Raw genomic sequence first — 16,801 nt, 5'->3', positions numbered from 1 at the left:
TTCCCAGCTCCTGCTTGAGTCCAGCGGAGGAAAGGGTGGGTCCATTGGATTGCATGCACTGCGCCTGGCAGCACCCACAGGACATCTGCAGCAGGGATCAGCCATCCCAGGAGCCCAGCTCTGCCCACTCTGACCTCCCTCTGGGACCTCAGAGCTCACCCAGGACATGGGGCTGCAACACCCCCAGCAACATAAGCACAAATTGGGGCTGGCAGAAGTCCCCTCAGCTCACATGGCTTCTGAGTGACCAAAGCTAGTACCTGAAGCGACCTCATTTCCCCACTGAGTGTCCAATGTTTTACTGCTGCCATCATTTTTCAAAACTGCCTTTGTTCTGCCTTCCTCCATCCCTTCCCATGCTTTGTCTCTAACTACTGGTGCAGGCAGGACTCCAGCCTCCCTGTTTCTTCTCTCCTGCTGCCTTTACTAGCAGTGATTTCTTTGTGGAGCGGTAAAAGCAGCTGAAGGGACTTTGGCTCTTTCCCATGCAGACCACCTCCACAGGCTACCCCGCCTAGCAGGAGCATGCGAGGTGTTTCATCTGTCTCTTCATGCCCCCTCCTTACTACAACCGATCTTTTAACAGCTTCCTTAGCAAAGCTGTTCTGCTCAGGAATGCAAGCACGGCTGAGCGCAGGGTTGGCTGCTCAGAAGGGCTGCCTCCCTGTGCCGGGCGATGACCCACGACAGGAGGGGTGAGCGATGTCATTTCCAGCTGTTCTGCAGGGCCCCCACCACATAGCAGAGAGCCAACGAGCCTGAAGAGACAGAACCACCACCTGGAACAGCCTCTGCAAAGCACAACTATTAAAAGATGTTCCTAAATAGCCGGGTGCAAATTACAGATTTAAACAGATGAGCTGAATTGAGCAGCCCTTTGAACAGGCAGAATTAACATAATTTAGATCAATGCAACACTTACTAGATTATTTCTCTTTCAAGCATTTTCTCCTAACTATTGAGAGATTTATTAATTTAACTCACAGAAGACGCATCCCGATTCATTGAGCCCAACAGCTGATCTCAAGTTTGACGAGCAAGGATCTGTTTTCTGAAATCTGCAGAGCAGAGCTGTTTGTTAGCCTGAGACTGGAGCACACAACGGAGGTGCTCATCCAGATGGTCAGATGAGATCACAAAGCACAGACCAGTCTCTGACACGAGAGACTGACGTGATACGAATTTCTTGGAAATGTACGTGCTCTTCCACTCCTTAACATAAAGCAGGCTGTGCTACTCCTTCCCATGTGCTGAAGGGTAACAGTGCAGAACTGGAAAACATTTTACATTTGGTCGGAGCTAATTTAACCTTCATCTTACAAAAAAACCCATACTTAATCCCCCCATTTTAAGAGAACATGCTTCCTGCTCAGCTAGCACTGTGTGGCAGGAAGAAATTCTTTGTGTTTCTAGCAGCCACTGCCAGTTACCAGGCACCAAAGTTTCATGCTACGCTCCACAGCGCTTTCCCAAAATGGATACTTCCCTTCATCAGTATTGGGAGGGGTAAAAGAACTGCAGTTCTGCAGGTTCAACAAACCAGTCTCCCTGATTAAGTACTTTGGGAACTAAGAGCAGGGCAGCACAACACCCCCAAGGATCCAAGAGCAAAGCAAAGAAAAACCTACACAGGAGGAGAAAGGCATGACTCAGGCTCCCCTGTTCAAGCTCCTCAGGTACCTCCCATGTACACTGCACTCATAGGTACTCTGAAAATAGGTTTGTCTGTGCAAAAGCACACAGAGCACAGCAGCTGTGCAAAGGAACCACGACTGGTTTATGTTCCTGCCAGGTAACCGTGGAAACATCCAGGAGGATGCACTTGATCACTCTGTGACCTCACAGAGATGAGCTCTTCAAATTAAACTTTCTTCAGGCACAATTTGGTTTAAAAAAAATTTTACTTTCTGCAGCAATATAATTTATTTCTGAAAGTACATCAGTCCACCTTTCTTTCACTATGCGATGGTTCTGGCAAAGAGAAGCAGCAGGTACAGTTGGTGAAGGATTTTCATTTGAGCTGAATTTCACACAGTTCCATGCAGATACAGTGCCAGAAACTTCTTGAATGTTTCTGGCTGTAAGCCATATATTCCAGTGGGCTTCTGCAGAGAAAAGACACGGATGCTCAGTTTGCAGTGAAGTGATTAATGTAGACAAACAACGGCCTTAAATACGCTCGAATAAGGCTTCAAAGGTGGTACCTTCCAAACTGTGCTCTCCCTGCCCTCCCCAGGTGGGTTTGTGTGGAGGTACTCCCACTGCTATAAATCTCAGGCAGCAGGAATGCTTTGTCCATCCACCTGAGACGCCCTCCCCGTGTAACTGGGGCTGACACCACAATGCTCTATTTACTCCGCAGTGACGCTGACAGTTGCATGTAAGCTCTTCCTTCGTCAGAGCACAAGTTGATTTCAAACAAGCATACTATGAGATGGTATATTACAGATGGGGATATCCTTATGTAGGAGTTCATATGAAGCTTGGCACGCGGCTTGTATGCTATGCGGTACAAATACTCCCTGACAGTAACACCTGCTTAAGGCTCTCCTGTAAGAACGGGGCCAGCGCCAGCGTCAGTCCCCACAGCTGGTTTAAAACTCACAGCACAGCTCCCTGCCAGCTCCCAGACCTTTGGCAGAGGTGAAAGTGTTGTACACCGAGGACCATTCCCAGCCCACGAGTGCTTTGCCCCCGTTCACTTACTGTAACAACTCTCTTCTTGACTTCTGGAACACACTGGGCACTTTCATACAGATTCTGATCAGAGTCAATCCAGACTAGATTCTTTATGCCATCATTAGACACGAGGTCTGTTGTATTTAATTGGAACACCAAGAACTGGAAGAGCTGGCCATCTGTGCCAACGCTCTGCACTACTACTGGCTGCTCCAAAACCTGGGGATCATTCTAGGAAAGAAGGGAAGGAGAACATTTAAAAAGCCAGCTACTACAGAAATTATATGAGTAGTTGCTGATTCTGCATATTCTACTTGGTTTAAAGCCAAGATTTTAATAAATGTATTGTTACCTTGCCCAGAAAATTACTCTAGTCAAACAAGTTTTGAATGTAGATTTGGTATTTTAATTAAAATTCCTCCTTCAGCCAGCAGTGAAGTATCAATTTGCATACTGAAATGTGGGAAGGGTTAGAGTTTTACAGTTAAACCTTCTCCCTGGCTTCTACCTATTACCACCTCAGTGCATGTCACATCATGAACGTGCTCACTGCTGAGATGGTGTTCTGGATCACCAGATAGCAGCAGCCATACCTGAAGGTTAGACTAAGACCTCTGGAGTGGGAAGCTGTGATACAGTATCCTCAGTGCAGCTTTGAAAACTATTCTAACATGCTACAGCAAGGGAATTCCACAACCCTTCCCGCTGGCTGTGGTGCTAGGGAAAGAACAAAGGCCCAGCAAGACAGCAGCAGTCTCCAATACATACCCCATACAGCACCTTCGCCTTTGCCAGTGCGTTGCCAAAAGCAAACATCAGCATTTTAGCACGGAGCTGTTCTGGTCTGAACCTGTTAGGACGATTGTTGGCCGATTCCAGGAAATACAGAGTGTGAGGATGAGAGTACGGATAACCATCTTTGAAACCTAAACGGCAGATAACCACATCAGAAATCGCTCAGTAAGAGACTACAGAGCCAATGTTTTCTCCCTTATCTTCAGGATCTGTTAAAGCAATTTGCCTGTTTTTTTTCTCCAGAGTACTACCACTGGAGTGCCTGCACTGCACACCCACTGCCCCATTCCCATCCTTCCCCTCCCCAGAGCCGTGTGGCAGAAAGGCAAGGACTGCTAGGAAATTGCCACCTCCAACACTTGCCTGTGTCATTGAGCTCTTGGTACACATTCACCTCCTGAAGGTCAATTGTAGGAGAGATGGGATAGAAGGTCTCCAGAACATGGTCTTTTGTGGCCAGTATCTCTTCCTTGGAGGCTATTGGTGGTATTGGGGTCATAGAGTTCATAAGTATTCCATTCAGGCCACGGATCTGAAGGAGAGTGGATTCTGGGAAGGGAAATCAGACTGTATTCAAACATCACTAAAATAACATCAGGCAAAGGCATACGTTTGCTTCTGGGCAACAGCACTCATGCAGCCCTTTGTTCTACAAGGCTCCTTCTCTCCCTCACATCCAAACTGATCTTAAATAATAGCACAGCCGTAGGTTCTTTTTCTAAAGTAGCAATGTTGATTACTGGTGTTAGCTTGTTAACTAAGCACATTTAGAAAGATCACTACGCAGATTCGGATGCCAAAAATAAGCAACCGGTTTTAAGACACTTGGTTCTCTTCTCCCACCACCTCGTTGGTATTGCCTAACACCTCAATAATCTCCTCAGGGCAAGGACCCTGCCAACAGTCAAGGCTGCCTATCCACGCAGTGCTACTGAATCAAGAACTGGTTCTAGAAATTGTTCTGTTTTTTTCTAAGCCTTTAGCTTTTGAATGCCTTTGTTAGCCCTCTGATGATAAGGAAAAGAGCCAACTGCTTTCAAGCACAGCAGCAACCAACCTCTTTCCCACGTAGCTGCAATCCGGTAGTTTCGAGCCAGCATTCTTCTAGCCAGGGAAGGATACTTCATTGACATTGACCGGCATAAATGTATCAAGTCTTCAAACAATACAGGGCTTTAGAATTAGGGGGAAAAAAAATGGTCACATGAAGTAAATATGCTGTGCTAATGGCAGGCGGATGGTTCTGGGATATGAAAGCTATAAAACATTATTGCTAACACAGATTTCAAATTAATACCCAGCAAACCAGCCCTGTTCCAAGTTGGCAGAGGTAATGCTTAGCCTCACTTATTTTAAAAACTGACATTATGCATCAGCTAAAACTTGATCTTAAGCAGAACGCAGTCCTTGGCCTAAAAGAAGCTTCAACATAGACTATGTGTAACATTGTGTAACTATTGCCAACCTCCAGAACTGCATTGTTTTGCTCTGTTTACAAGGTTGGCACCAGGCTCTGACAGTTTTGCACCACGGCTCTCTCTACAGCAGTTCCGTGTGTGAGTTTTCCTTGTAGTGTTACAGTCTCTGGTTCCCACTGATGAACGGCTTTACACCGAAGCCTGAGTGAACACTTACCAATATTTTTCTCTTCTGGGAGCAACTTCTGTGGTCTCCCAGAGCCGTGCATGTGAAATTGCACGGTGCACGGCCTCCTCCTGTTCCTGGAGCTGGTATGCTGGGTTCTCGGCGATGCTGAGCACCGCTGCAGGCAAGCCTTGCACCAGCTTTGTCTTGGTGAGCCACTGCGCCTGCCGAACCCCTCGAAACAAAAGTAAAAACACGCGCAGGTGTGAATTTTCTTCAGGCTGGATATTAGGAAAAAAATCTTATCAGAACGAGTGGAGAGGTATTGGTACAGGCTGCCTAGGAAAGCTGTGGAGTCACCATCCCAGAGGTGTTTAAGAAAAGGGCAGCTGCTGCACTGAGAGACACGGTCAGTGGGCATGGTGGGTGGACTTGGTGATCTTGGTGATCTTAATGACTCTATGGCTCTATGAATGAAGCCACCAGGCAGGTTGACAATGGGCGTGCAATACAGCAGGCTGATGGAGGAGTTCATGGAATTGTGAAATTGCTTGAGTTGGAAAGGACCCTTAGAGGCCATGTGGTCCCACTCCCTGCACTGAACAGGGAGTCACCCACAGCTCCATCGGATGCTGACAGTCCCATCCAGCCTGACCTTGGGTGTCTCCAGGGATGGCGCATCTCTCTCATTTTAGTTTGAAACCATTTCCCCTCATCCCATCACAGTGGAACCCACTCAAGAGTCTGTCCCCTTTCTTCTCACAGACCTCCCTGAAGCACTGACAGGCCACCTTCCTGTCTCCCCGGAGCTCTCATCTCCAGGCGGCACACCCACAGCTCTCGGCCCACCACAGTGGCGTTGTTCCATCCCCAGGGGCACTTTTGTGGCCGCGCTCCAACAGATCCGCGTCCCTTCTCCGTGTCCCTCCTGCCCTAAGGGCCGCACACCGGACGCAGCGCTCCAGCCGCGCCGTCCCCGCACGGAGGCCGCCCGGGGCTCCGCACAGCGCGGGTACCTTCCAGCATGCGGACTCGCTGGTGGAAGATGAAGCAGCCGCGCTCCTTGCGCAGCGGCATGTCCTCGTAGCGCGGCCCTGGGCTGTGCCACGGGTCCCTCCAGCCGCGGTCCCAGGGAGGGAAGCGCGGCCGGGCCAGGCCGGGCACGAAGTGCTGCCGGCCCGCGTACGTGATGGTGTCCAGCTCCACCTGCTCGCGCACCGGCCGCCGCTCCACCACCCGGGCCAGCTGGTCCGGTGGCGGCCCTCGGGTGGTCCAGGGCGTGCGGGGCAGCGGGCCGCGGGGACGAGGCGGGCCCGGGCGGGTGAGGATGCCGCGGCTGTGGGCCGCCGCCCGCCTCAGCCCCGCGGGCCTCACCGCCACCGCTCCCGCCGCCGCCATCTTGCCGCGGGCAGGCGGGAGGGCGGGCGGGCGGGACCGCGGCGTGAGTGACGGCGGAGATGGCCAATGGGAGAGCTCCGCGGGGAGGGACGGGCGATAAACGCGGCGGCGGTGCGCGCAGCGCCGTGCTGGGACGGGGGGGGGGGGGAGGGGTGGGACGAGCGGTCGAGGCTCCCGGGGCGGCCTGCGGTGTGAGCGGCTCCGCGTTGCCGACGCGGGGCTGCGTTGTGCAGGCGATGAGCGGGCGCGAGGAGGAGGAGGAGTGGCAGGCTCTCAAGCCCCGGGAGCCTTCTCCATCGCAGTGCTGCGGCGGCGGCTGCGAGCCGTGCGTCTACGACGTGTACCAGAAGGAACTGGAGCGATGGGAGCGGGCCAGAGCAGCGCGAGACAAAAACCTCCTCGTGGAGAAACAGGGGGAGGTCAGCGCGGCTTCGTTGCGCCCGCAGGCAGCGCTGCGAACCGTGCCGTGTAACGGAGGTGTGGTGGGGCCGGAGCCGTGCCGTGTAACCGAGAGCTGACGTCCGCGCCGGCCTCGCGTTCCGTGCCTGCGCTTATGGAGCTGAAGTCCTCAGCTCTAAATTGGCTTCCAGAGAGAAATGAAATAACAAAGGCGGCCGTCTGACCGAGTAATTATTTATTGTTGTTCTTGCAGAGTAGTAATTCAGAGCTCAATCCGGATGCATTTACTGCATTCAGCATAAGCTCGGTGCAGCAGCTAACAGAGGACACCTACCAGTACAGGTTTGAATTACCAGGGAATGGCAGCCTGCGATTGGGTTTGGGACAGCACATCGTGTTAAGGTATTGTTCTCTGTGCTGCTTAAACAGCCCGCATTATGTAACCCCGTCATAGCTTTTTGTCCATAGACAAAGCCTTCACGCCAGGCAAATCATAATTCCATAGGTGTGCAATAATACAGATGAAAGGCCCTGTGAGCTCGTTAGCTCTGCTAATTTTATGGCAAAAGTCATTGCAAAGCTCTGTTTTTTTTTTTTCTTTTCTTCGGCATTATCCTTGTGTTGGTGGGTCAGAAAGAACTGGGTCTGATTTTAAAAAAATAATAATAAATTGCAGAAAGAAAGAGTCAAAGAATAGGTGTTACAATAGATGGCTTATTGCTGTGTGTTGCAGGGAGGACAATGAGCTGTGCTCAATTCGAAGTTGGGTATTTTAGACTCTGTATCTTGGAGTAACTCAGCATACATGGTGTTACTTATGTTGTCTGGGCATTTTCTAACTGATTTCCAGGAAAACAACCCTCCTGTGCAGTTAATGGCTCACCAGAAAGGGGCCACCTGGGAAAAGTTTCTCTCCCTGCCATCTGTGGTGATCATTGCCAGAAAGCAGAAGTCATGTTACGATGCCATTGATCTGTATCTGTTGACGTTACTCGTGTGTTAACAGCTGATGTACACAGCTGGCTGGCTGCTTTCCCTTCAGCCCTCTCGTGCAGTGCAGCAGAGGAAAAGCTTTGGCCACTTGAGTCAGTTACTGTAGTCAGTAGTGAAAAGCGGTGTGGATATATTCAATGGAAAGAGAAGGCTTGCAGGAAAATACAGCGAATATAGACAAGAGTTTTAACACACTTAAGGCTGTGCCCCAACTTTCATTATTTAATTGTCAGATGCTGTCCAAACACAAAAATAAAGGTACATCCCAGAACAAAAGGAGTAGCACACAAGAGACTATTTTTTCTCCCCTCTGTCACTCTTTCCCAAGCCTCCTTCCAGGAGTGCATGCAAGAGCTGAATGTGGGATACAGCTGGGGCCACCAGCAGGAAAACAATAGATGCATCATAAGCTGTGTCCCCCGTGGATTTTTACCTCTCACAGGGGAGCATTTTGCATCTGTGCACAGGCTGAGCCACTGAGAAGGGGTTCTGCTGCCTCCCTTGGCGTTGCCTGATCTCCCCAGAGAGAGAAAGCAGAAGTGTTGGTAATATCTGTCAATGACACAAGTTACAGTGGTTTCCTATATTTCTTTTCTCAGAGGAGTGGTGAACGGTTTGGAGGTCCAGCGAGCCTACACTCCCATTAGCCCAGGGAATGCAGAAGGTTACTTTGAAGTTCTAATAAAAGTAAGTCAGTCTATACAATATAGATTAGAGTCTGAGGTGCTGGGAGCTGTGTTTTCTTTTAGGAACCAAGCACACTGTCAGCACTTCAAGGGAGACTCTGTCAAATCCCTCGTGGACTGTTTCTCTGTTGTTTTGAAGCAGTTGTGCTTTGCTGATAAAAAAATTGCTGCTTTTTTTTTTTTCCTCCATGAAGCTGGAAGTAGAGGAAGGTGACACACAAACAAGTGCTTCACAGCACAATCTCTACTCAACATTAAGGCCTCTCAGAAGCCTTGCAGTTGCCACTGTGGGAAGAGACGCCCATTCCGTGTCCCTGATTTCGTTTTGCCTTTTCAATCTATTCTTGAAGTCATACCCAGTAGCCAGTCCAGTGGAACCATTGAATTTTGGGAAGCCTTTGCCCAGCTGTTGCTTTCCCCCACTCATTATTTTTGCATTAAGGACACTCCTCATAAAAAGCTTTTATTTTTGGTTAAAAAAAAAATAAATCAGTGTGTGTGTGGTGACAGCCCCAGTTTGGATGAGCTGGTGGAATTCAAAAGGACGTTATATAAGAACTTGGCTGGAAATATTTCTGAATATAGCCTTCAGGGCTCCTACAAATGCGTAATTAGTTTGTGTGGAGAATACCAAAGTGAAAATGTTTTTCTGATACGTGTGTGTTTGTCAGTAATGATTCCTCAGGGGGCAGATGCAGGCTTCAGTATAGGTGTGAAACACAGAATGCTGGGTGTCCCAGGTGGCTGCCAGGAAATGACCGTTTGTCCCCTGCCAGTCTTCCAGGATTTCATATTCTGGAGGTCTGTTATGTATTGTATGTTTGAATGTTTGCCCTGTTCTTTAGAAATGTGTATAGCTTGTATAAGATACCTGTGGGAGGGTCGTTTCACCATTCTTGTGACAATTAGTGTGTGGCAGGGGAGAGAAATGTTGCATTTGAGTTGTATTAATAGGATACATTCACAGGATGACTGTGAAATTTCATGTATACTTGCTTACTACTCACAGGTTTTGCATTTCAATAATAATAGTAATGATTGTAATGACACCTTTCCTTTATATAGAACCTTTCATCCCAAAGGGAGCTGTAGTTACTCTCTGGCAGTGACAAAAGAGATTGGTAACACCCAGTGCAAAGCAGCCATTTTTATAACTCACTCTGTAGGTTGTGGTATATTTCACACTATTCAAGCAATTTTGGAAAGTACTATATTATTATTATTACTATGCAATCCAAGCACTGTTCAAACCCTTCTGTCTCCTGTTATTACAGCATTGCATTTGTGATACTGCAGTTAAGAGCGAAGGAGTTGCCATTTACAGAGCATAACCCTCTTTTTGAGTGATTTTATAATGTTAGGGTTTCTCTCCATGTAAAACTGGGTGTAGAAGTTTCCCCCCAGGAGATAATTATTTTTTTTCTATTTAGAAAAATTCATTTTAAGCCCACTCAATCACTTCTTGCTCCGATTTTCAGAAATAATTTTGGAGAAAGGAGGATTGCTTTAGTTACCATTACCATGGTCCACTGGGAGTGGGTCATAAAGAGGGGTTGACTTTTCTCCTCTTGTCTCAGATTTCCATATGCAGGTAAAGAAGGTAGGGATCAAATACTGTTCCTTTGATGCAACGCTCTTTGCATGAGATTCAGTACCTGTCCAGAGCCCTCTGAGCATGAAATGTTTCTGACAGCAGGGCAGAATCTGGATGTGTGCATGTGATGTGTTTGTCTTCAATGTAACAACCGGTGCTAATAGATGTTAATAGCCAGGATATCTTATTCAAGTGAGCTTGTTGCAAGGGAGGAGTATCTGTGCTCTTTGTTAGCTAACAAGCTTGCAAGCACAGACACACACTCGCTCACTCTTCTCCTTAGCTTCTCTGTGCACAGTTCATCAGTTCTGTTTGCCTGCAGTGCTGCTTGGTGGCTGGTCCAGGCACTGGGGTGTGAAGCTGGATTTTTGTCCAGTGCAGAAAATACCCCCATATACCCTTCTCTCAGTTATGTGGGCTGAAGGCTTTGAAGACACATACTGCATTCCATCTTTTGACCTCTGGCTGCGTTGCTTTTCCTCAAGCTTATCAGTGGCATCGCTTCTGTGCAAGGCCAGTTGTCTGCCATAGCTGTTAGGCTTCTGCAGGATGGGCCAGCTGTTGTTCTCTGAGCAGTTCCCATAGTTATTGACAGTTCTTTTGCATGTAGTCTTTCTTGTCAACATCAAGTAGGACATGTATATGCCTATGGCACGTTGCGTGCAGCAATAAGGCTGCTTGGATGGGACCTTTAAGGCTGGCATGGTTGGGACTCTGGGCAGCCTGATCTAGTGAGTGGCAACCAGTCTGGAGCAGGGGTTGGGACTGTGTAGGCTTTAAGATCCCCTCCAACCCAAACCATTCAATGATTCTCTTTTCAACTCACTCACCCTTTCTTATCAGTCACAAGTGAGGTTAGCGTTCCTATGAGGAAAAGCCAAAATGATGGGGATTTTTTTGTGCCCAGTGGAAAGTAAAGCATTTTTTGACTAATGTTTTCCTTCTGTGAAGCCCCAGTTAACATATTTTTGTGAAAACACAAAGGCATCCAGATGATCTGTTCTGAAAACAGTTTTATAAATGAGAAGCCTCTGGTTGGGTCACTAATTGTATCAACACAGCATCGGAGAGACTGAAACAAAGGAAGGGCTATGCAGTGTTTATGTAACTATCAGTGCCCAGAGGGCATTTACAGATCCCACACCCTGAGGTTTGGAGAATGCTTGAAGGCTCAGGCTGTGCTTTGCATTCACGGCGCTCTTCTCTGCGTGCTTTGTAAGCAAGAACTTTGATAAGCTTTTTCCAGTTTTGGAAATTCAGACTGCATAGGAGTGGGTTGTGTTTACATTATAGTCAAGCTGGAATGAATCCAATATGATTTAATTTAAATGTCTTTGTTTTGGGTATAACTTTGAATTATTTTTCAAATAGAACGATCTTTCTTTCTTTTTAAATGCATGAAATGTGTGTTGTGTTTTTTTTTTTTTTGCCCCCTCTTGTTTAAATGTAGATAACTTTATAATTGACTTTAAGCTGGGAAAGTTTCCAACAGAGTATAATTATTCCTTTCTTTTGTGCAATGTTTTTTATTAGTGCTATGAAGCTGGGCTAATGTCACAATACATAAAGACTTGGAAAGAAGGGGACACGGCCTTTTGGCGTGGGCCATTTGGAGGGTTCCCATATCGACCTAATAAGGTTAGTTTCCTAAGAGACGTAGGATGTTTCAGCTCGTGGCAGCTAGCTTTGTTTAATAATCCAAAGGGAAGACATCAATTTGATTACTGTTTTCATGATTATTTTAGGGACTTCCTGGGTATTGTGCAGTGCTGCAGCATTAGCAGTCAACTGGGGGAAGTACACCTTATTGAACTGCAGCATATGTAAGAGGGAAGAGGAGAAGGAGGTGGGTGGGAGACTGGAAAATTAGCAAGGCTCTCTGTTCATCACTTGCATGATGTTTAACAAAGGAAATTTATTCTGCCCCAGCAGTGAGTGTGGATTGTTTTTTGCCTTGTTTGAGCAATGCTGGTATTTTGTGACTGAGCACAAGTGAAAAAGAGGTGTTGATCTTTTCCTCTCCTGGGTGTTCCCTGAACTGCAGCAGCTCCAGTGAGGTGTCACATCACCCAGACACTCTGCAAATGTTGATTCCCATCTACTGATACCAGGCTCTCTGCAAAGAAAGGCAGATCCAGTTTCAGGGAAAGGCTTCTCACGCACGCTAATTTCGTTACTTAATTCTGACCTTTCAAACGAGAAGCAGAATTGAAACATAGGTCATTAAGATCCCAAAGCCTTCCTTCTTACTCTTTTTTTTTTTTTTTAATTCATTTTAAATATCCAACAGAAGTAGGGCTGTAAAATCCCATTGGCCAAGCTCCATGTAGAGCAGTGGTGTTCTGCTTCCCGTAATATCCTCCCTGCTGTGTGAGGCTACTGTTCACTTCTGTTCTTAAAAGCTTCCAGGTCATCTGGGACAAAACACTGCAGCCCTGCCTAGAAGTGACTCATTCAGGGACTGCCAGGGTGATCCTTGTGCGTGTAGTTTACTGAGTACCTGAGCAATCTTTAGAACTTCTTGCTATAAAGAACTGTCCTGATCGTGGAAGTCCTTTGGTGCAGGTAGATGAGTGAAGATCTCCATGCTGCAGGTGGGAAGCACTGGCTGCTGCACTGGTAGGTCTTTAATAGAAGTGAATAATGCACCAGGATGATGTGTGGATCAAGGGGAAGAAGAAACAATTCCCTCCAGTGCACCTTCAGGACTGTGTTTTGCAGCATCCAAAATAAATAGCTATCTTTTCCAGCAAGAAAACAACAAACAATGGGTCAGCAAAGTGTACAGTTGAACTGCAACTAAAGTTAGGATAAATGTTTCTATTTGGATATAATCCAGTTTCATTAAGTTTGATTATATAAATCTTGAAAGTGCTATTTGTAGTCCTTGATGGGGTTTACAGAAAAACACATTTGAAGACTTGTATGTAGCAGTTCATGTCCTGATGTTTTCCTCTCTCTAGGGACCCTTTAGCAGCATGGCAGCAAGGAGGAACTGGCAATGAGCACCTTTGTTTCCAGTCCTGATGGTTAATTCAGAATTCTCTGTTCCTTTGTTAGCATGGAGAACTCCTCATGCTGGCTTCTGGCACTGGTCTTGCACCAATGCTTCCCATTCTCCAGTCCATAACGGATGATGAAGAGGATGAAACCTTTGTAACTCTTGTTGGCTGCTTTTGTACGTTTGAAAAAATTTATTTGAAACCTCTTCTCCAGGATCTGGCTCGATACTGGAACATCAGAATATTTTACATCCTAAGCCAGGTAAATGAATGAATATGAAGTATATTTATGTGACTGTTCTGTTGTGCTGGATGAACCTTTTCTGTCAGTCTGGTGCTAATTCTTTCCTAGCCATCAAGGCTATTGTTGATCCAGTTGCTGCTGTTCTTCGATCTATTAAATGGTTTCTTGTGCTGCCAACAGCCTGAAGAGTTTTAGGGAAACAACTCTCTCTTCTTGTCCCTCTTCAACTCCACTGGCAGTTCTTCTGTCAGGAAGAACCCACTGATTCATATTCACTGTTGATCATTTCCCCCTTCACTTCAGACAGCTGTTGCTGCACCAAAACATTTATGCCAAGAAAGCTTTATTCTAGGAGCCTCACAGCAAATAAACTATTTCTGCTTTCCTAATACCAGTGCCTTAGTCTGTCCTTATCTTCCATTTGTTGCTCGTGGCTACACCTCTCTTATTCTAGTACGTTAGCACCAACTTCCCAGCAATTTTTTTTCCCTAGTTGACCCATTTTTAAACTTTCTGAAGTTGTGGCCCCCTCTGTAAAATGATTTTCTGTGCCAAATTCATAGGATGAGGGCATACCTCTCAGTGGTCTTATGTTTTCAGCGGTCTTTTTCGTTCTCATTTGGTCCCAAAGTTCCCTGTGTTCTGCACAGATGTGGTAGATGAAAATTATTTCCCTCAGCAATGAGGATTCATTGCAGGGAAGATACAGAAAGAATTATTTATGCTAAGGGAATGAATCCCATTGCATTTTTAGCTTCTCAGATGAATCATTTTTTGTATCTCATGGTGGATCTGCCTCATACATTATGTTCCACATATGGTCTTGGCACGTTGAGTCTGGCTATAGAGGAAAAGTACTTGTGCTTGGGCATCCCCTCAACTGCTCTGTAGGTGTGTGATCTGGTGACATAGCTTAGATGCTCTTCTCAGGACAGTGCTTTCTCAAGAGCCTGAGAAGCTCTTGAAATTCAACCCAGTGAAGGGCAGCAAGAAACCCATCTGACCCTCTCTGACCCCTGTCAACACAGCCTGCCCTACGTACATGTCTCTCCTCTCTTAACAGGCTTGTTGTACTCCGGTGCTGAGTGGTGCATCTTCCCTTTTAGGATTCTATGTGTCTGTCCCAGTATTTAGCTCTGCAGCCTGTCACTATCAGATCTAAACACCTTCTGCTTCTAATTAATAGCAGTAGGGGGTCCTGTTAGATCTAATGTCATGGGATCTAACATTGCTCATGGGATCAGAGCTGTGTCTGGAGCAGGGTTTTCTTCAGTTGCTTTGGCAAGGGAGATGGAATTGTAGGAGGCTTGGGGGAGTGGAAAAGGCAGTGGGGAGGAATAGAATTGGGACTGAAGACTTGGGAATCGAAAAGGCATGGTGGGTAGTGGCTCCCAAAGGAGTAGGTCCTGCAGTGTTATTTGGCAGTAGTTACACTCAGTTTTGTTTGACTCAGTGGCCAGATCCAGTGATAGGGAGGTATTTTATCTGGCCTTTGCAAGAGGAGCACAGGTCTTGGTTTGGATCATTGCTATGCCAGTTGGAGTCCCAAGGATGAAAAACATCCCTTGCAGTACTCTGAGGGGAAGAGGGAGATTCAGCTGTAAGCAATTGATTGTCCTTTTTACTGTCCTTTTTTGCCTTTTCAGGAAACTTCTCTGGAAAATCTTCCTTGGAGCTATCAGGAAAACACATACACTGGTCGCCTAAATGAGGACTTGATAAAGACAATAATAAATTCCTGCCGAAGAAAGCCATTTGTATTAATCTGTGGATCTTCTGCATTCACTGAAGACATGAACAGATATCTGAAAGCTGCAGGAGTTGAAGAAGATTCCTGTTTTGTCTTCTAGCAAGGTATTCCTGAACTAAGGAGCGTCAGGCCAAGACTAGGACATCCTGTTCAAAGACATTGAGATGACTGATTTGGAGCAAAAGACTCAGATCCTTATGCCTATAGTTTCATAGGCCTTTGGATTAAATATATTTTCCAGTATGATTCTCAATCTTGAGCGTTTTAAAGATCAGGTGACCTTCCAGAGTGGCTGTTACAATCACCCATACCTCAAAGATCAGTGTAGTCTTTTTAGTGGAAGTCTTTACATGGAATTTTGAGAGACACCTTTCAAGGATATTAAGAAGCATCCAAGTGTACACCTCTGCTGTAATATGAAGACCAATGTCTTGCTTTGATTGTGCCCCATTGGTTGTACCCTGGAGAGATTTAATGCTTGGGAGAAGATAAAGAGGCCAAGGGAACAGCAGAGCACTGCGTGACCCTCTGGTGTCTGTGGGGTTCATTTCAGTGTTGTTATCTTGCTGGGTGATGCCAGGCAGGTCTCTTCAGCCTCCCTGTGCCTCAGTTGCCCTCTAATACATTGATATGGGGATGGAGGTGCTGCTCTGTGAAAAGAGCCTTTTCAGTCATGTACCAAAAAAAAAAAAAAAGACCACCTATATGTGAGGGTGGAATTGTGTGTGGTGCTCAAGGAGGATTTGTATTGTCTGTGCTGAACCTTAACCCTTGCAATGCTGTCTGGAGGGAGGAGGAAAATGTCCTAAAAGTCTGTGGGGAAGCATCAGTGTAGCTGCTATCCATCAGGAAAGATGGTTGTCTGCTTTCTGTGTCCCCTAAGTGTTGTGTAAGAGTCCAGGTTCATTAAATTGAAGTTACTGTCAAATAAACAGCTGTTTCTTTTTGTCATAGGATACTCACAGAGAGAAAGCGTCCTGAGCATGTAAGAAAAACATGTGAAGAGTGAAAGCTTCACTGGGCTTTGCTGGGATATTGCCCTACAGAGCACAGCAGGGCACTCCAGTCCCTTCCTTTTAGTGCACAGTGCTTCTGCCTTTAATCTCAGTTATCCTCTCTCCACTCTTTTACCTCTTAGACCACAGTGTTTACTAGCTGCACCTGGACATATACCCTTTTGGCACACCTTTCTGTTTTGCCATTCATTCCTTGTTCATCCCATGCTGGGATTTCACCGGGTTTCCATGGCTGTGGCAGATGATGATGCATCATCACTCCTGTCTATTTTTCATCTGTTTGAAATAATACTCCTTGCACAAGGGGGCACATACCTCGAGAGCTGCTCAAAAGGATGGCTCTGCTTCACGTTGGGAAGCTGTGTGGGTACCTGAGGTCCTGCAGACACCAACTGATTGCACTGTATCTGCTGTTTTAGCTTTGCCTTTCCTCCAGGAGTGAACTGATGGTGAGATCACGTGAAGGATGATCATCTTGACCATGTTTTTGACTCCTCCACTGCTGCAGTGAGGCTCAGGCACCTTTTCCTGGCTCATAATAATACGTGCGTGTTTGGTGAGTAAATATACTGTTAACTGTACCACTTGGGTATGGGAGAACTCTTACTTTTTCCTGTGAGACTGGGATCTGTAACAGAGCTGGATCTAAGCTCGGGATGTG

The 16,801-nt window shown here is 46.6% G+C and overlaps 2 protein-coding genes across 3 annotated transcripts; one reads left to right on the top strand and one right to left on the bottom strand.

Moving 5' to 3' along the window:
* Positions 1–1,882: 1,882 nt before the first annotated feature.
* MRPL37 (mitochondrial ribosomal protein L37) lies at positions 1,883–6,513 on the bottom strand. The gene is made up of 7 exons (XM_010716294.3): positions 6,075–6,513; positions 5,110–5,293; positions 4,532–4,647; positions 3,838–4,023; positions 3,448–3,605; positions 2,707–2,910; positions 1,883–2,105 (listed from the first exon to the last, which is right to left on the bottom strand). The coding sequence occupies exons 1-7, from the start codon at positions 6,454–6,456 to the stop codon at positions 2,028–2,030; spliced, it is 1,308 nt and encodes a 435-aa protein (XP_010714596.2). The 5' UTR covers positions 6,457–6,513; the 3' UTR covers positions 1,883–2,027.
* Positions 6,514–6,597: 84 nt separating this feature from the next.
* Positions 6,598–16,056, top strand: CYB5RL (cytochrome b5 reductase like). 2 transcript variants are annotated; one of them, XM_085231140.1, is made up of 6 exons: positions 6,598–6,875; positions 7,109–7,257; positions 8,448–8,535; positions 11,662–11,766; positions 13,189–13,392; positions 15,021–16,056. In XM_085231140.1, the coding sequence occupies exons 1-6, from the start codon at positions 6,693–6,695 to the stop codon at positions 15,222–15,224; spliced, it is 933 nt and encodes a 310-aa protein (XP_085087266.1). In that variant the 5' UTR covers positions 6,598–6,692; the 3' UTR covers positions 15,225–16,056. The 2 variants fall into 2 exon arrangements, with proteins under 2 accessions (XP_085087266.1, XP_085087267.1); XM_085231141.1 differs by having other exon boundaries at positions 6,598–6,905.
* The last annotated feature ends 745 nt before the right edge of the window (positions 16,057–16,801 follow it).

Source organism: Meleagris gallopavo, chromosome 10 (genome assembly GCF_905368555.1).
Source record: "Meleagris gallopavo chromosome 10, MGAL_WU_HG_1.1, whole genome shotgun sequence".
Classification (NCBI taxonomy): Eukaryota; Metazoa; Chordata; class Aves; order Galliformes; family Phasianidae; genus Meleagris; species Meleagris gallopavo.
Note: the sequence above shows the minus strand (reverse complement) of the source record. Positions and strands in the feature narration are given on the sequence as shown.

Bases quoted from the DNA above. Each gene is read 5' to 3' on its own strand.
- CYB5RL (XM_085231141.1), top strand. From the start codon at position 6,693: ATGAGCGGGCGCGAGGAGGAGGAGGAGTGGCAGGCTCTCAAGCCCCGG. The intron at 7,258-8,447 runs GTATTGTTCTCT...TTCTTTTCTCAG, and splicing joins GGACAGCACATCGTGTTAAG to AGGAGTGGTGAACGGTTTGG. The intron at 8,536-11,661 runs GTAAGTCAGTCT...GTTTTTTATTAG, and splicing joins ACTTTGAAGTTCTAATAAAA to TGCTATGAAGCTGGGCTAAT.
- MRPL37 (XM_010716294.3), bottom strand. From the start codon at position 6,456: ATGGCGGCGGCGGGAGCGGTGGCGGTGAGGCCCGCGGGGCTGAGGCGG. The intron at 4,648-5,109 runs GTAAGTGTTCAC...CTAATTCTAAAG, and splicing joins CCCAGAAGAGAAAAATATTG to CCCTGTATTGTTTGAAGACT. The intron at 4,024-4,531 runs GTTGGTTGCTGC...TTCCCTTCCCAG, and splicing joins TGCAGCTACGTGGGAAAGAG to AATCCACTCTCCTTCAGATC.